This window comes from Dermacentor silvarum, chromosome 3, assembly GCF_013339745.2.
Source record: "Dermacentor silvarum isolate Dsil-2018 chromosome 3, BIME_Dsil_1.4, whole genome shotgun sequence".
Classification (NCBI taxonomy): domain Eukaryota; kingdom Metazoa; phylum Arthropoda; class Arachnida; order Ixodida; family Ixodidae; genus Dermacentor; species Dermacentor silvarum.
This window is the reverse complement of record NC_051156.1, coordinates 156,597,079-156,617,149: the sequence shown is the minus strand read 5'-3', so window position 1 is coordinate 156,617,149 and position 20,071 is coordinate 156,597,079. Positions and strand designations below refer to the sequence as shown.

Sequence of the window (20,071 nt, the reverse complement as noted above, 5' to 3'; positions counted from 1 at the left end):
GTTGACGGCGCAAGTACGTCGAATCATCGGTCGAACTATAGCTGCTGCTGTTCTCGCCAACGTGACATAACGTGTCGCGCGCGTTCACGCTACGTCGGACTATATTTAGGCCTTTACGAAGCCCTGAAAGGAGACATGGCCGCCGTTGCCCGAGTAGAGTTGGGCCCGGCTGCGAGTTGCAAACCAAGTCTCGCTACTTTATTGATCACCGCAGTGCACTCATAGGCATTAAAAAATGATGAATAAACACTGTATTCATTGAAAACAAGTCTGTATATTATTGCGAAACCACACCTCGGCCACAGCTCGACAATGGGCCTAGCCAGGGCAGTGAAGCTTTCGCTATCAACCAGGGTTAACCAAAGCTAAACCACAGCAATTTCTTTTTGAAAGTTCACTCAGAAGTGATTACGCACAATATTCATTCTGGGTATGAAGTATGGTGCATGTGTAACTGTAAATAAGCGGTTTACCTATATTCTTGTCATCCGCTTTCGAGAAATTTGACACTGAATTGATCTATACCAGCTGTGTCGTCCCAGACGGCCGAAAGCAACCTGGAGGTATGTTTTGAAATCACCGAGATTACGTGAAAATACTGGACACGGCAGCAACACGGCAATGTACGACACGCCGTTCCATCTTCATATCTGCGTTTAAGCAATAAATGCAGTTTTTACTATAGCAAAGATGAGGGTCAAGATGATGGAGGTAGTGGAGACATGGAGACGCAGCTTTTGGCATCTAATCGTGGTATTAAAATTTTTAAAATTGTTTTTCAAGTTCATAATATAACAGCAGACAATAAAAACCACCTTGAAGAGCGATTATATCCCATAGTTGTGTTCGGGTCTCAGGAGGATATATTACTGCTACTATTCTTGTGGATGCAAGGCTACATCAAATTACATTATCATATGTGTGCACCTTTATGCGTTCCGTATATGACGTACTATATACGGGTAGAACCTCGTTGATACGTACATTCCCGCTACGTACGATTTCTCGGCGCCAACGTTCACGATTGAGAACACCATAAATGACCCAAATGAGTTACGCTTATTTTTTACCGGGTCATACATTCCCGGAAACCACGATCTTTCGGCACCTACGTTCAGTAGATCGCCAAACTGCGATCGTATGATACGTTTTTGGGGCTGCTAGATCGCATGTGAACAAGAAAATGGGTGGGGCGCGCGCGATAGAGAATAGTAGCCGCCCACCGCGGCAGCTTCACCGCAATACTCGCCCGCCCGTCTCACGTGAAAACGCCGGCGCGCACTCAATTTCTTATTCCGGCACCAGCACTTATCTCCTCCCGGGTCGTCGCACGCCGCATTCCCAGCTATCGCCGCCAGCTCAATTGCGATAAGCCTAAGCTTCACCTATTTTACAGCGCGTGGGGCGTAGTACCGTTGGAAGCGTATACTACACGCTTTTAGCAGGCGATAACCCAAGCGCGCCGCCGTTCCTAAGCCGTTCCTAGGGAGCCTACATGCAAGCACTGTCCACCAGCTCGATTTGGTATCGGTTTTTTCGTCGCCGTCTTAAAACACTACGCTAGAGAAAAACGACAAAACGCGTCTCGGGCCGCCGGAGCCCCACCAGATCGACGCGTTTCGGCGTCTCGTGCCGCAACGATTCGCGCAACGTTTCGCATTATGTAGATGTCTGCTACAGTTGAGTCTGTCCGAATTTTGAGTTACTTCGGATCGTACGTTTTCCCGGTTAGCACTTTTTTTTTTAAACAGCGGAGCTGTTCTTAGTCGAGTGTGCGCCGTCGATGACGGCGCCGTTACGCAGGGGTAGCGCCGGAGAGGTCACGTGACTCGCTCGCCGGGAGGAGAGGAGCCGACTAATCGGAGTACGCGCCGTGGAGGAGAAGGGGAGGCGCCGGAGGTGTTTGCGCCGCGCGCTCTTCGCAAGATAGACGCCACTCGGCGTCCATCGCTGTTTAAATAAACATACGCGACAATCGCAGAAACAGAACGACCACAGCTCCGCTGTTTAGACAGATTTCACTTCGTGGAACTGGCTGCATTTCTTCTCGAATGTTTTCCCAGAACGTATCAGCGGGGTTCTACTGTATGTTCTGGTCGCGAGTGCAAGCAGCGCGCTATGGTGGCCAGATTGTCACAGAAACGCGTTACTCTAATTATTCGGTGGTGATAGGTTCAGATCTGCAATACCTATGTAATAATTATGTCCTATCTTGGGGCATAAATGTATGAGACTTATATGTTACATAGAATTACTGCATGAAGCATACCTCTAAATGTTTCATATGTGATGCACTATTTCTTGGTCGCGAATGCGAGCAGTGAAAAAGACTATCTAGCCTTCATAGTATTGCCTGCTATGTATGAAATGGAGTGTATACAGATGCCATCCAGCACATTCGATATGATTACCACAGAAGCTTTATGCTATGCATGCGCATCATTAGGTCATTATGGTAATCATACACATGCTATGCGATATATGATTACCACAGAGTTCAGAAATAAAGGTGGTTTCTCTTGCAAACACAGGGTTATGTTGCTCTGTGGTTGTCTGTATTGTGCAGTTTCACTGGTTCATCGACGGATCCAACACTGAACGGAATATATGAAGTTATACAGTGTAGACAGTTCATAACGCAAGTCGCCGAAGTCACAAATCTCTGCACTATGAGTGGTACCGCACGGTAACCAAAACAACTATTTTATTGCGACAGCAATTGTATGGACACTCCAGGCGAATTTCTGCCGTCGCTGGCGGCGTGAGGTTTCATATAAAGTACAAGGGCGATAAAATCATCGCCGCGCGCCGTATGCCGTATGTGCGAGTGAAAGCTTGCGAGGGTGAGCCGGCGATCGCGCCTCAATCTCGCGCATGCAAGAGAGGAAAGCGAGAAGGAAGCACGCCGTCTTCCGTCGCGCGCAAGGCGCCCAGGGCCGGGGAATGGGGGGAGGGATGGGGGTGGCGCGCTCTACTGCGGGCGGCCACTGTATCTTGAAAGCCATTTGCGATGGGGGTAAGTCTGTCGTGTGCTGTATTGTTGCAGCTTATAGTTAGCGTTGATGCGTGACGCATCACGAAGGTCAATTCGCTCGCTGCTGTAACCGCGCTTTCTCACTCCAGCGTTTTGACAGCGAGTTCCCGTGGTCATCGAGTGAGAAGGAAGGAAGGAGGGAAACAAGAGGTGAAAGGCAGAGAGGTTAACCAGATGAAGTGTCCGTATTGGCTACTCTGCACAGGGGGATGGGGTAAGGGCTGAAAAGATTAGAAAATAAGATTAAAAAAAGGAACGCATCAGTTCACACATCCTATAGTTTTTCAATAGGTCCTGTTTCTTTTAAAAATCACACTAGCGCTTTTAAAGCAGTTCGTACCGCCGTCGGCTGGGACCAGGGTTAAAGAATTCTGGCTTCCGTAAGGGGACGGCTGACAATCTTGTCAAGCGTGGTGCGGAGGACTTCTCTTTGTGCACTAAAACGACGACAATCACATAGAAGGTGTGCTATCGTCTCTTTGCACACGCAAACTTCACAATCTGGACTTGTGGCTATTCTGATAAGGCAGGAGTATGCATTTGTAAAAGCTACTCCTAGCCATAGGCTTGGAGTAGTGTGAGTAGGAGTAGAGTGGTTAGCCATCTGGAAGACGGAGCTTCAGATCAGGATCCAGAGAATAAAGGTGCTGGTTTTTAGAGTCTGCTGAATTCCAATAGGCCAACGTAAGCTCGCGAGCAAGCGTACACAGCTGTCCCACTGCGTCTGTTCTGGACATAGGGATAGTGACGCAATCGGCACTGGTATGTGAAGATTGAGCGGCTGCATTTGCTTGCTCGTTTCCAAGGATACCAAAATGACTTGGCAACCATTGAAATACAATGTCATGTCCTTTGTCAACTGCCCGATGGTGAATTTCTCGTGTTTCCGCGACAAGTCATTCGTGGGGTCCACGGAGTAATGCAGAGAACGGCTTTGGAATCGCAGAAGATAGACCATTTCTGGGGCGTTTCCTGATATCGATCAATTGATTTGCTGCATGCAGAGCTGCAAGTTCTACAGCCGTCGTTGAGGTCAGGTGCGATGTCCTGAATGTTTTCACTGTAGATTTTGCTGGGACAAATACTGCAGCTGCTGAACTGGAGTGTATGACCGACCCATCGGTGTAAACATGTAAGCGGTCACTGAGGACCTCATGTAATAGCAATAATGCTGCCTGCTTCAATGCTCCTTACGGCATTTGTGCCTTCTTCTTGATGCCTGGAATGGTAAGGCATACTCGAAGTGAATGTAGAAACCACAGTTGCAACAAAGGCCATGTTGCTGGGACGTAATTCGATGGCAGCGATGCTCTGCGAGTAGTCAAGAGACGACTAAAACTCGTATGCGGCCTAGAGCAAGGTGGTGAAAGGGTACCCTTGCGACATGTCCAATGTGCACTCTTAGAGTGTCAACCGCAATGTACGTTACTATAGGGTGGTCACACGCTATGGCGATTGTGGCTGCTGTGGGTGCACACTTAGGCAGGCCAAGGCACGTCCGAATAACTTGGGCTTGTATACTCTGGAATACGCGAACATTCGTTTTACTAGTGTTACCCAGCACGGGCAGACTGTATCTTAGGAAGCCCATAAATAATGCGTGGTACAGCTGTATCATCGATTGTACAGATGCGCCCCAAGACTTTCCACCGACAAACTTGAATACATGGGCTATAGCAGTCAACCTCTTTTTCATATATGAAGTATGTGGCGTCCAAGACAAATCACGGTCGATGATGACCCCAAGGAACCGGTGCTTTGTTTCGTAAGCAATTACTTGTCCATTTATTTATTTATGCTGTCTAACTATTCTTACTGCTGTCTTGTTGCTGGACAACTACTACCAACATTTTTAACAGCGGACCTGTTTAAGCTCTTGGTTAAAGATGTGTTCATGTTTGCTTGTGCGTGCATGACACCATGCTTGTTAATGCGCAGAGAGCCGCGGCGGCGGACGCAGCGCGCGCTCCCGCCATTGTGTCATTCTGCACACTCCGCGCGAGGAATGCTGGGATGCAAGGCCAGGCCGGCTCGGCGTGAGCGGCGTAAAATAGGAACAGAGGTATTCACGCGCCAGCAACATTGGCACACGCCCGACGGTGCCAGACACGCCGGTTCTGTCGTGCTGTTGGAGTATAGACGCCGGTTGTTCACCACCGTGATGTCGCGGAGCTCGAAGCATGCGTTACATCGGAGTATATCTGCGGCTTGAGGGAAGCGTTCACGGTCTCAGTTGACTGCCGAAATTCCAGGCAGCCGCAGTGTAACCGCAGTACTTCGTCTCCTGCAATTGCGCTATAAGTGATACGCATATACATAGAGTGCTATGGGAAAATTAACGGGAGTCTGAAAAGACCGTATTATATCCGGTCCTGCACTATAAGCGGTTATGTTATAACTGGTCTATACTGTATGACAGTCAGTCATATGAAAGTCATAGGCATAAACACATCATGCTTCTTTGTTACACCATAGGCACACCTACCATGTTACATGCACGGTCATCATCACCACAACGGAATACATAAATGTTGCCATCACGTTCTTTTCCTACACCTATTATCAGCACTGCAATGGGTTATACATAAGCATCACCATCTCCGATTACTTAACAGAGAGTTGCATAGCTGTACAGCTTACTTAATTTATACAATGTAGTAGTGCCAAGATAACTGTCACCATGGTACAGACCGTACAGTGCTCTTTCAGTGTGGTGTAAATGATTGAACATGTCAAAATGAATCCTACAGCAGCTTCCTGAACCCCATGCATTAGGTCATCCTGTTCAAGCTATTGGCTTCTTTGCACAATTTGTTTGCTCTGTCTTTTGTTACTGCTGTTCTTAAGCTGTCAAACTGTTCTTACTGCTGTCTTGTTGGTGGACTACTATGTACTACCAACATTTCTCGCGTTCCGTTTCAGAGCCTTTCCAGCCCTACAGTGGCTGTGCGACTTGCATAAAGTCGTGTGTTCGATTCCTAACCACAGTGGCCCATTGTGATGGGGGCAGATTGCAAAAACAATCGCATACTCAACTTCAACACCTTTATAAAAAAAACCAGGGGATCAAAATTATTATGGAGCTCACCCACAATGGCATCCCTGATAGCCCATGCCCATGTGTTGCTTTAGGGTATTAAACCTCATTATTTAATTTTGCTATGTGACATAGTGGGACCAGCATGGCCTTCTATCTTTCCTAAAACTGATGCACTTAACTCTTGGGGGTATGATTCTGGGCGTATATCAATAAATTCAAAGAAGCTGTCACCAGTTACCTCCACTCCTCTCTGTAATAGCTTCAGGCCCTGAGAGTATGTGGAAAATAAATAGCTGCATGAATAAGTATCCACTTTTTTTTTTTAATTCTGTCATGCTTTCACTTGTGTGGCAGGCAGAGAATGCAACATGGTAGGATACCACAGCATTAGAAATAAAACACATTTATGTTGTGTCGGCTGCAAGTAAATTTTGTTCCCGCTTATAACCTTCACATCCCAACATTTCTCCCGTAATTTATGTGTGCTCCTCTTTTAATTCTATGGATTATTCACACATTGAATGACATGCATGCTGATAAGATTTCAGTTGCACATGGTTTGCCATTGTGTGACCTGTCACTTTGTTGTTTTCCTTATTTCTTATTCCTTCTGTTTTACACTTTCTGCCCACTTCTTTCCCTTAAGATGCGTAGACATTCTACTAGTACATGGTGGCATTTGACTGCCAGCCTGTGCATGTGTGTATTTGTGTGTGTACGCATGCATGTATGCATGGATCTATGCATGAGTGGTCTCTTCCTAAACTATGTTTACGAACCACCAAGCATGGTACCTGAGTGGCTGCAACATTCTGCCAATGAGGGCAACTTCATCAGTTTCGAAAGGGTGTGGAGTGAAAATACTCTAGTCTAGTTTGTACATGTCATCACCATATCGAATTATGTTCACTATGGTACAATGCGCTACCTCCCAGGTATCTCCAATTACTTTTGCCTTGTGTCAACTGAACCAAGCCTATGTCCATGATTTTCTTCATCTCTTGGGCGTGTTTCTTCTTTCTTAACATGTTCACTGCGGTGTGGGGGGGTAACGGCAGTTATTCCCACTGTGCGGCTGCTCGGGGCTTTCCAGCAGTGTGCAAGCAACATCTTTGCTTGAAATAAATGGAAAGGAAAAGTTCCCATTGCTTCTGGTTCGACGCGTCATGGCGTATTCTCTCTGCACCTTGAAAAAGTTTCAAAGGAGCACAACTGCCTGTCGACTCACCAGTGGGTCATGACAAACCAGGACACACAATGTAACGTGTAAAGAAAACACAAATGTAAAGGACACGCAGTGCAATGTGAAATGTGTTTACCCTGTAGTTATCTCACACAGCTGACACTACTGCTAGAATTTTTAGTTCTAAAGATTACTTGATTTACCCAACTCTGATTCTTCCTTTTAATCACAACTTTACATTTAGGTGCATGATAAAGAACTCTGCCCTGCACTGGAAAAGACTACTGGTTACTTGATTTACCCAACTCTGATTCTTCCTTTTAATCACAACTTTACATTTAGGCGCATGATAAAGAACTCTGCCCTGCACTGGAAAAGACTACTGGTTGTTGCACAATCTACCCACCTCCATTCCCCCTCCCCTCTTTTAGTCTCAACTTTGAAGTGCATATTAGAGTCACCCAAGGTAAATGAAATAAATCTGGAGCACTGAACTATGACATCCCTCAGCACTGTTTTGGCATGCATAACCCTATTAATAATTATGCTCGTGAGTGAGATAACAATAATTAGGTTCATCAGCTCAAGCGCACACTTTCACGCACTCTGCACTGCGCTGACTATATATAGGACTGTGCATCACCCTGGGCGATGGCTGATATCGTCCACGTGGCTGGGAACGACCACAGACTACTGAGCGACCTCGCCCGAAGGTCGTTCGAGTCCTCAGTCGCAGCAGACGCAATTGGTCGGTGGTGCCCCTGCCCCACCCCCGAGTGCCACTTTGCCCTGGACACCCACAGGGACACCGAGGCACAAGGCGTGCGTGTGTTGGGTGATGTGCATGTCTGCCCTGGATGCACCAACGCCGTATGTTTCCGGTGAGTGATACATTCATTGCTCTAACCTGGCTACCTAGTGACGCATTATCTTACCTCAAGTTGTCGATTATTTCGGCCTTGTGCTGCGATGTTCCAGCCTCCTCGTTAGCCCAGATGTCAGAGCAACCACCCTGAAATTGCGTTGGTCCAAAATTCGACCTCGGACCAGGACGAATTTCTCTGCAACTGCGAAGCTTTGTATCTGAGAAACCAGAATAGGTTTCCTGGGGATTTGAGAGAAAATTAAGTAATTATTTTGCAAGGTGAGATTGACAGCCATGGCAGACATCACAAATTGGGCCATACTTCGGTTCATCACTTGATGACTTAGTGTCGAGTGAATGGCAAGTTTTCCCTTTCGTAAACCTTCCTTTGCCTTGTGGATTTCTGGACAACTGACTCGGCACATGACCTGGCTACTTTTATCCTAGGCACCTTCGCATGGGGTGTTTCAGTGACAACTGTCTTTACTTATCAAGGACAGGGGATTCCAGAGAAAATGAAGTGATTGTTTTGCCGGGTGAGATTCACAGACATGGCAGATATCACAAATTGAGCCATACTTTGATTCATCACTTGATTCGATTGTTTTCCTGGTGCAAACTGAGATTTGCCTGAGGATGCAGTATATATAGTGGCAATTGGCAGAGGTCGGCACTAAACATCCATCAACCTGGCAGCCTTGTCACCACGTACAGTCTTTGTGAAAAGTATATGGGCTACTCTGCGCCTTCACCATTTAGCATATATATCAGTGGCTCTGTGCTGTGGTTCCCGCGGCGCTCCTGACATTCAAGACCTCTGGATGGTTGGTGCGAGAGTTCTTTTCATCCCCCTGGGCGTTTGAACTTTTGACATATCGAAGGGACTCCTCTAAACAGCCTCTAGTCAGCATAGCAGTCACAGGCAATGTAGCCCGTACACTTTTGACAAAGACTGTAGATTGGCAAGTAAAACCTTTCTCACATCTTCCTTCACTATTTTTCCCCATTGCAACGGCCTTTATTCGCTGCAAGATGCACAAGTTCGCTGCACTGGCACTGCTTGAATGTTACTAGTCCTACAGCTGCAGGTTCCTTGTAAAAAAAAAAAAAAACAGTTGACTCAAATTGGGTAATTTCCAATTGGTACCAATTGGAAAATTTCCAATCGTAAATTAGTACATAACTGAACCAATTGAACCAACTGGAAAGTGACCAGTTGGTTTTTGGAGTGACCAATTGTACCCAATGGGTGCCAATTGGTTTAAACCAATTGTTTGGAATGACTAATTGCACCATGCAATGGGACAATACCAATACACATATATACCCCGCAAAGCAAACCTAAATAGGATTCCAGCTGCCAGAAACAGGTTTGCTATAGCCTTAGTACTGCATGCATGTATAGCTATAACTCATTCTAGTTTCCTTGAATGGGTTCATAAACTGAAAGTACGATTTCCCTGTTGGTTACGTTCTAGCTAGTTTATCCCTATTGGTAGTCCAATTAAACTCAGTTGGGAATGTAAGGTGGGCCTAGCTGGTTCAAACTGGCAAGTCCAATTGAGCTCAAATTGGTTGCATCCCTGACTCAATTGTAACCAATTGGAGGTAAGGATTTACCAAATGGGCCCAGTTGATTCCAATTGGTAAGTCTAATCGGACTCAATTGGTTTCACTTTGACTCAATCGTAACCAGTTGGAACTTGGGATTTTCCCATCGGTTCCAATTGGGTCCAGTTTATTTCAATTGGCAATTCCAATTGGTTTCTCCTCTGACCCAATCGTAACCGGTTGGAAGTAAGGATTTTCAAATTGGTTCCTACTGGTCTCAGTTGATTCCTATTGGAAAAGCTAATTGGACTCAATTGTTTTTTTTTACTGGTTTCCTTGCGATATTCCTTGTTCGACTATTCCTCATCCTTTCAAGTTTCCATCTTCCTTTCAACTTTTGTCTTGTTTGGATATCCCTACAGTGTATTGTGACCTATATCGGTGTGTAATATACTAATATACCTTCACGTTTATATAGAATGCCAGATAGATGATGCCACTGTTCTTGCAATTGGAAGCAACAAGAATTTTTTATCTGCACTAATTTTGCTTCCGCACTGCAGGAAAGGCCTTGATTTTTGCCAAGGGGTAATGACTACTGCGACCTGCCAGTATACCATGCCACTGTGAACAAGTTAAAGGCCTATTGGGTCATGCCGTATATCTAATCTGCAGTTCTCCCTGCTAAAATATTGCACAATACCAGATTATGATTAGCACTGAAAATATATTTTCTTCATATCTTTTAATTTTTTACATATATATTGAAAATTGTCCCTGCAAGAAAAATAAAGAACTTGTGACTGCCTGCACATGGCTGTTCAAGAGCGAGCTTTCCAAGTGCATTAAAAAATTGTCAACAAAATACTGGAAATAGGTTGGGCTACCAGCTGTATGTCTGCCATCAAAGGTAATAATGACGAGGTAATTATTAGTTGACAATGTTGTGTGTGCACTGGGTCTCCATTTAATTTAGCACCAGTCACCATTTTAAGTGATGCTCACCAGCAAAAAATTATTTAAATCTTGAACCCAAGGAATGACTTCACTTTGCAGAAATTCAAACTGAGGAAGATCCACGCTGTGTTTAAAACATATGCAGCTAGAGAAATTGTTTTGTATTGACCAATGTGAAACTCAGCATCGTCACTTCAAATGCACGTCACACGTGCCAATGCACATGCCAATGAGTAAACGAAGTGATCACTGTTTGAAAGATGTTTGCAAAATATTATTTTTCAAAGCATTTCAATCTTCATAATTTATCTTTAATTACATATAACATAGGTCTTGCATCACCCCTTGCAAACCCCCTACTTCTGTCCTCAAATTCATGGATTTCAAGCAGTAGTATTTTTTGAACTGTTAGGTGTAAATACTCTCATTTTGTTTTACGATGAACTCTAGCATGACGAACAAATAGTCGATGTCTTTAGGTGAGCTCGGCTACATTAGTATTTTGCATTGCACCCTGTAGCTCTGGATACCTAATTGCAATTAACAAACTGCATTGTGATCAGCCCCCACAATAAACTTGCAGAATGCATGTCACACTTTGCTCTCATTTGTATTCTTAAGAATGCTCAGAATGCTTTCCTTCAATATGCATCAAATAATGCCTTTACATTCCAATGCTTTAGTTGCAACAGCTAAAACTGCCCGCCTTTTACATAATGTCATCTCTTTTTCAGCATACTATTTTGAAAGGCAATGGTCCATATGTGAGGTGTATTCATCCCAACAGTAATCAACAAACTGAAGTTTTTGTTTCACACCCATGGTGTCTAGGCGGGTGTAAGTGTCTTCAACAAGTACAGTACTGTGACTGGGACAGGAATGTGCCAGAAAACGTCACATCGCCTTTTGCCCTGTGCATCATAGCCTCAGTCACTTATGCATCATAAAGCCCTACATAACTAACTAGCATGACGTGGTACTACTGTGGTGCTTCAACCTGATGCTTTCCATCAGATCACACTTGTGCACCAGGTTCTGATGGATTTGTTCTCCACAGTGTTCTAACATGAACCTCACACAGAGAGATTGATGCAAGTGCTTTTCGCACCAACAAAAAAGACTACTTCTTTCGGCAATAATGGGCACTTGCGCGATGTGCTTATGCAGGTGCCGCTCTCTCTACCACTACGGCATGTCATGCACTGCCTTCAGAGCCTCCATGCTGCCTAACAGTGGTACTTCCGACAAGGTACGTCTATGCTTGCAGCAAAGCCCAAGGTGCAACATGTCCAATGTTGTGGAACATTACCGTGAATGTTAGAATAGAGCACAGGATCTCAAACAAGACATGATAAAAAAGGCACAGTACAAGTACTGACAAAGAACAGTAATTTATTCACATCAGCACAAGAACTACATAACTAGATCAGTTAAACAGAGCAGCACGCATTCTCGAATGGATATTCCAGACACAATCAAAATCAAGCAATCAAACTACAGACTTTAAGAATCCAGGGAAAACAAGGAGAATGCGGGAGATGGCGATTCAAGACGAGTAACACGGGAACAAGGTGAGAGCAGGAGCCTACGCTCTCACCTTGTTCTCGTGTTACTCATAGACTTTAAGAATGTTACTTCTCCTCTTTAGAACAAAATAAAAGCTTTGCTTACGAAGGCATCCCCAATATCAATGAAAAAGGAGGATCGGTTTATCTTTATGCTGCTACAGAACAGACTTGTGAATACTTTTATGAACCTGATTTTATCTGGGATATTCATTTTGGCATGTGAGCCACTCTGTTTTTCTGACCTATGCATTTGTCTTAGGGATTCTATAGCCAGCACTCCCACCATGGCCGTTTCTTGTTATCTTACGAAAAATACAGCATCATATTTTTTTAACATTACCAAACTGATCTCGCTCAGCTTACCAATCTTTTGAGGCTAAAAAAAAGACTATGCTATGAATAAGGTAGTGAGTGCCAAGACCTATACTCCATTTCATACAAGCAGGCAATGCTACAAAGGCTAGAGAAACTTCTCTCAGTGCTCGCATTCGCAAACAAAAACTAGTTTGTCACATGAAAGATATAGGTACGTGACATGTAATTCAATGTAGCAGTAAGTATTACATTTACAATGCAAAATATGACTTAAATATCACACGGAAGGTGTCACAAATCACAACCTAATAACCACAGAATGAGTGTAGTGACACGTTTCTGTGACGAACGGCCATGGCGCGCCGTTTGCAATCGCAACCAAAACGAAGCATGTTGCACACTCGCAGCACAAAGGTGTACAAATAATATGTGACATGAAGTAATTTTACATCCACAAGTTGTAGTTCAGTAAATAGTTATTCTGTAGAATGCATCGCTGATCAAAAAACAGCAGCACTGTGAAATGTGTGGACTACGACTTCCACTGACCAGACTTGTGCAGCTTTCACTGCGTTGCCTGCTAAGCATGAAACAAAGTACTATAGGTGTTTAATCTACACAAAAAACTGGACCACAGTGGTCTGTCAAAGGTGTGGGCTTGATTTGTGCTGTATAGCAACAATCAACTCATGAAAGTTGAATTGGTCTAAGCTTCATGCATGGGGGAAGATTATTAGGTACAGTAAAGGGAAGAAGAGAAGAGAGCAAGCTATAGGAGACAGATTAGCAGCAGAAGACATTTATCTTTCAAATGGTACGTTCGGCTGGTCGCTTTCAAGTGATCTAGAGCTCCCTGGCGGCGGGCTTTACATTCAGATGGTCAAAATCAAGAGCGTGGAACACATTCACACTATTCAATCAGAGCAGTGTGCTCCAGCTGGGAGCATGACCGAGATGCGGTCATGCAGTTCCCCTGACTGCTCTGGGAGCAGCTGAAGATACGGCTCGTGCATGGTTTCTCTGGCTCCAGTCTTGAGAGGGCTCCACATCACTTGAAGTCAGAGCACAGTAGAAACCAGTCCAACTTACCAAAAGCCTACGCCTCCTAGATAGTAGTTCCTGTTAAGACTGCTACAAAATCTATTCCACCCCCCCCCCCTTCCCCCCTCATTGTGCAACAGCCATGGCTAGCCAAGGACCCTGGCAAGTGTCTGACATGCCCCTCCTGCAAGACCTGCCTGGAACGCCACAGCGGTAGCAAGGTGGACGCCTGCTTGGCCTGCCGGCGTCTCTTCTGTTGGCACTGCCACCAGAGCTTCGAGGATGATGCGGAAGCTGCTAGGGGTCACCGCACACAAAGTTGCATTGCAGCACATTGATGGAACATTTGCAACATGGTCATTACAGGTGTTGATATGTGCGGTCTACATGCCAAGACTGCTGCGCTATTGCTGGCGCAGAGAAGTGTCGCTCATGTTGGACAAACAGCACCAAAGCAGACAAACACTGAGTAAGATACAGTTGCCGTCTGCTTTGATGCTGTTTGTCCAATATGAATGTTCACCAACTAGTACTATCCCAAGTTTCCCTGTTACCACAGAAAAGCCAAAAAGATGTGTTAATGCCACAAGACTGTCAGGGCTTCTCAATATGGGTTTTTTACACTGGCCAAAGTTTTATTGCTCATGTTGTGCCAGACAACACAGTTTGTGAAAAGCTCCGACTTGCGCCGGAAGTGAAATTGTGGAGATCCAGTCATAAGCTGTCACCAGCCTGTATACCAGTACTTGTACTGGGGCATCTATACTATAATGTGTCTACGTGCTAAAAAGGTGGCGCCACTTGCAGGTGTTTTTGCTGACTTCCTTACTACTTTTGACATTCTCTTTTGCGCTGAGCAACTGGTCGGTGAGAAAGACCAAAATTAGTCATCGGCTGGGCTCAAGCCTTTGTCTGGAAAGCTAAGCAATGCCAAACAGTGAGTGCTTCGAAGCAGGAAGCATCAGGAAAGAGAGAACAGTCCAACTTTTCAAGATTAACGGAACTCTGGGAGAGAGAGAGAGAAAGGAAAGTCTGCTGATAGCACTGTAACTGTCAAGCACGCGGCTGACACCTGAGCATCGCTCAGCAGTGTGGGGAAAGGAGAAGAAAATAAGGAAAGGTGACAGAGATAGGAAGGAATAAAGTGAATCTACTCGCTTAAGCTGCTCTACATACACTAAACATGTCCAAGGCATGAATCCCACTACCTCGAGGACTTTAGGCAAGCTATCAATCCTGACCGATCAAAGAAGTTGGCCAGACTACAATGTGCCTTATCTTGCACTCAGGCAAATTTACACGGCCAGAGGATGCATCCTAAGTTGTTGATGGAAAGGCCAAGTGTACAGTGTGCAGCAAATAGGGCTTGATGGGCTGGTGCGAACATGATGCTGCGAAACAGCAGACATTTAATCATATCAGTCTGCACGCACTGATGGCACAAATCTGGTGTGGCGAGACCAATGCGGCCATGGCGCACCCCAGTCCACATGTAGCCGACACGGAGGCCGAGCAGCACCACATGCTGCTCGACTGTGCACAAGGTTGGAGGAATTCGCTCCCTGGATGCAACACAAGGGTCCGTATGTAGTGCGGTGGGACTGTCCAGATGAACAGGCCTTCAGAGAAAGTGACTGATCGCTAGGAACTTCATGAACCGTAAGCTATGTGCCGCTAGTATTGCAGCTGCACAACAGCAGGTACTCCGCTTTCATACTTGTCGTACTTCACTTTCTTTGGAGTACGACATGTGTCAAAGCTGCCCATCTGGGCATATCAGTGGGAAAATCTGCAAAACAGCGTGAACCGGTGTGAAGGTTTATAAAGAAGTGTATTAAACTGAAGCAAAGAGGATGTTTCAATGCAAACTTTTTTTTTTCCGTCTGGGGATCTAGGAAGAAATGTATTAACATAATTGGCTATCTATGTTCCTTTCTTTCCATCTCTCCAAAGGTGATACTCCATTTCCATGCACACACTATAGATTGTTTTTTGTTTATATTAAGAAGGTTTATTTTTTTATTCAGTGGTGAATGCTTTAATTTAGCTGAAGGCCCAAGTCCTGAGTGACATAAAAAGCCAGTGCTAGAAATTTTGGCATTGATTATGCTGTTTTAAAACAAATGACGCTACCATGCTGTACATTTCCTACTGCTAGTCTGTGCATTTCTTAATCCTGCTGTTGCTGTAGCAATAATAATTTGGTCCGTCTAACATAGTAGCGAACTAAAAACTACCGCGGCAGTTTCGACAGAATGGCGCGAGACTGGTGCTTTCAAAGAAAGTGAGAGCACCCATATCAGAAGCATCATTAAACAGTTTACTTTTACCAAAGATTATGTGCTTTAAAACCTCAGGTGCAGGCAGAAAGAGACAGCAAAATAACCCACAGCATCCTTGCAAAGATTCACGAGTATCCTTGATTGTACTAACCTCTCATGAGCAAAAGCAAGACACTGGCCTCCCTTGTCATAAGTGAATTTGTTGATAGTTAACAGGTGTCGCTGTTTCAAAAGGCTGAGTGCTCTTGGCCGCACATTTTTCCAGTTGAAGGACCACAGCTGGTTTGACAACCACTTCTGTCATTTTCTTATTGCTGGCTCACACGCTGCCATGCATACGTGAATCCTGAATTAATGTGCAGGATATCACATGTTGTGCAACGGGGCCACCAGAAGGTGATCCTATATGCTGTGCAGTTGCTTTGTCATGACTGGAATAACACAGTTCACATTGCAGCGTGCACTGTTATGACATGTAATGATGGAAGGGTGAGCGCTCGAGTTGGTGCCTTACAGCAGGGATTTCATAATGTCAGCGCTTTCATAATGGTGATAGTAGTACTATACAAACTGCATTCTAATGCAGTGCAGGGTTCTTGGCTGTTTACAATCAACAGCCATTAAAATGAAAAACAATGCACACAATGTGATGCTGAACACTTACACACTGATTGTATGCACTGTTCTTAGTTTTGACCTATTTAATAAACTAGGGTCGTGGTGCATAACGAGGTTAACAAACGTTTGTGCCTACATGTCGCCAGTGCGTCGCAATCCGACAATGGTACAGGACCAATTATTCTTTTTTTTCTCTTCTCTTCGTGTTTTGATGTAGTGGTTCTGTATCGCCATATTTCAATATGCTGTGTTTTGAAGACAGTGTTTTTATTGTACTATTTTTTTACAACAGCCGTGACTGCTTCACATGTCACTGTGTGCTGCGTTAAAAAAAAAAAAAACTCGCAAATACAACCACATAGCCCCCTCTATAATGCTCTTTGAGAAAATGCAGGATTTCATAATAAATATGTAATAAATAAATAAATAATGATTCTCTCAGATTGAAACACACTTAAAATTTTGAAAGCCTTGTTTTGTCGCTGTTCCTAAATTGTAACATGGCAGCATATTGTCATGTGAGATAGCAGTTTTTAAATGTTGTGCAAATAAAAAAACACACGTCAAACACTTGTCTTTGTGGCGCTTGCATGGAAATGCACCACCAGAAGTGCTTGTCTCTTTCTGCCATTGCTGGAGCTCCTCCAATTTGTGGAATGGTGAGCTAGGTAAGAAAGTGCTGTTCTCCTAAATATGTTTTCAGAACCTCTCCCAAGCACAGATATCCTTAACAAACTGCACAAGGACTGGAAGTTGGGACCTTAGATGATCTTACTACAAAAAAAGAGCACCCGCTTAGTGGCTATGGTGTTTTACAGCCGAGTAGATGGTCTCGGGTCTAATCCGTAGCTGCTGCAGCAATCCAATGTGGATGGAATGCAAAATCACTCGTGCTGCACTTTGAATTCACATTGAAGAAGCTGAGGTAGTTATTATTCTGGAGCTCTCCACAATGGCATCGTTTATCAGCCCACTGTGCAATTTTGGAACCTCACAAATTTTAAAAAGAGAGTTGCTTGTAAATGTGGCATACAAATTTTTGCATTGTTATTTTTTTTGCTATGTTGGTTCACATACATCAGTTAAAGCATTCCAGAATAAAAATCACTTGAGAAGAGCTTGTATTGCCATCCTTAATTCCACCTCTCCGAATTAAAGAAAGAGAGAAACATGCTTTAATGATACGCTGGAGATGTTAGCCTGGCTGCTCGCATGACATGCTACTCCAGGTGCTGAGTGGTGATTATGATAAATACAGTGAGAAACACTTAACAGCACATACAGTCACACTCACATATATATATACACTGTAGCGATATTTACAAAGATTCATTAAGGCTCGTCGCCCGCAAGAACGTCGGCAGCGCTTTAGTGGCGCGTAACGCACAGGAGGTGCCTTGCCATGGGCCGAGAATGTGCCGCAGTTCCAAGTTGGAGATCCGTTGAAGGTGTAGTGCCACCTCTCTCTGACGCATAGCGGCAGCATTCGCACAGAACGTGTTGCAGGTCACCAGGGGCATTGCATTCAAAGCACATTGGAGAGTTCGTCAGTTGCATCTTGCACTTGAACGAGTCCGGCTAGGCTACATTAAGTCTGATACGGTGTAAGCATGATTGGTCTCGTCTATTGGGGCCTTGCGGCATGTAAAATTCACACGATGAATCTATTTTGTATAGGGGTCCGTATTGGTGGCTTGCATCTGTCCAGAGGGATCGCTGGGGACACCAAGCATATGCTGATACCAGTGTCGCACGTCTTTTCTCGAGAATGGCATTGGGACCATTTCTCTCGAAAGGTCTTCGTCCAACTTTCGCAGTGTGGTCAGCCTGTACGTTGCCATGTATACCTCAGTGGGCTGTTAACCACTGCAGCACAACACTGTGATGCAGTTCGCAGGCTTGACTGCATAGGCATCTGATGTCTATAACAAGTTGTTCCTGCATGCGTGGCAGCTTCAGGGACTGCAGGGCCGCTCTTGAATAGGTGAAGATTACCCAAGACTCAGCTGTCTGGTCTATGATGTATTTAAAAGCTGCCTGCAGTGCAGCTAGTTCGGTGGCTGTAGCTGAAGTGCGGTGACTGAGAGTGGCAAAGATAGTAACACTTTCAGACGGAATCCACCCAGAAATGGCATATGATGTAGCCGTAACCCTGTAGCTGGTGCTGACATGCCCTAGAGCAAAGTATGTCATCGCTGGACCGGGAGTATTTCTCATACTCTTGAACCAAGGCAAGAAAGTGACAACTGACCACGAAGGGAATTCTCTACGGTGGCTCCGTTGCCATAGATGCACTTTGATAATGCAGCGGGAGCAAGCTCCACACTACAGGATCGCTGCCTGAAGCAAGTGGATGACCCAGCACTCTGGTGGCAAAGCGCATGTGAACTTGCAGAAACTCCTGCTGCAGAAGCACTGGGGCATATAGGCAGTCTGCTTCATGCAAGGGTTCCAACTCCTGACGTGTTTTTCGGTAGACCGACACACACTCTAAGGGCTTTTGCTTGCGCACTAGTGAGTGCTTTTATGTTGCTTTGGGAAATGCCCTGTAGCACAGGAAGGCTGTATCACAGGAGACGTTCACAGAGAGCCGTATACGTGCATAGCAGATCATTTACAGAGCAGCCCCCAGTGTTGCTTGATAGCATACGGAAGATTCTTGCATATGACCCAATTTTTTCCTTTATTATTTGAACGTGGGGTGTCCACATCATAAGACTGTCGATTGTCATGCCCAGAAACTTGTGACTTGACACGTACTGAATGGGAGAGTGCGCAACCTTTAACGTGTAGCGTGAGACCGTCGTGGGCTCCACATCGCCCATAGCACATTCATGGGCGGCACCAAGACTGTCGATTGATTTCAAAACCACAATCATGCTGCCCATAAGAAGTACCCTTACCGTGACATTTTTGCGACACGTGGACTTAAGGATGAATGAGGAGGGAGAAAGTGCGTGATAAACAACCTTTAACGTAGCGGCGTGGAAACGGTTCTGGCAGAAGGTGACTGGGGACGTCGTCGCCAAGTGAGTCTCCATGCTCGCTGAGCAATCGGTCCCACCAGGGGCATGTGCGTGAAAAGACTGGCTCACTATTTGGTCTGGGTTGGATGGTGAGGGCCTTGACGTTCGTGCATCGTTACAAGCGCAGACCTCATGCGCTCCTAGTGGCCAGAAACGGGGAAGTGGGCACGGCTTTTTTGCCGGACCAATAGAGGGGCGCATTGATAGCTTCCCATACCAAGTGGATCGAGGCACTTCCCGTCAGGTCGGCGACCACAGAAGTCACAATCGCGCGGCTTGCGAATTGTTCGCTCGTTTTGGCTTGCCGCAAACAGTTGTATCAGATAACGGGCCTCAGTTTGCAAGCCAGCAGTTTTCCCAGTTCATGACTGCCAACAACATAACTCATCTACACAGTGCGCCGTACCACCCACAATCTAATGGTCTCGCAGAGCGCGCGGTCCGCACAATAAAGGATGGCCTTCTCAAGCACTCTATGGTGAACGATCTCGAAACAAAACTAGCACGAGTGCTGCTAGGCTATCGACGTACCCCACTACCGTGCGGCAAGTCTCCATCAGAAATGCTACTGAACTACCAAATTCGTTCACG

The 20,071-nt window shown here is 45.2% G+C and overlaps 1 protein-coding gene across 6 annotated transcripts in view; it reads left to right on the top strand.

The window, feature by feature from the left end:
• Positions 1-17,022, top strand: part of LOC119445955 (uncharacterized) — a 74,125-nt gene extending 57,103 nt beyond the window's left edge. For all 6 annotated transcript variants that reach the window (XM_049663759.1, XM_049663758.1, XM_037710253.2 and 3 more), the window contains 3 exons: positions 7,888-8,138; positions 11,798-11,879; positions 13,695-17,022. In XM_049663759.1, coding sequence (XP_049519716.1) covers positions 7,888-8,138; positions 11,798-11,879; positions 13,695-13,892 — 531 coding nt within the window. In that variant the 3' untranslated portion in view covers positions 13,893-17,022. The remainder of the gene's footprint in view (positions 1-7,887; positions 8,139-11,797; positions 11,880-13,694) is intronic.
• The last annotated feature ends 3,049 nt before the right edge of the window (positions 17,023-20,071 follow it).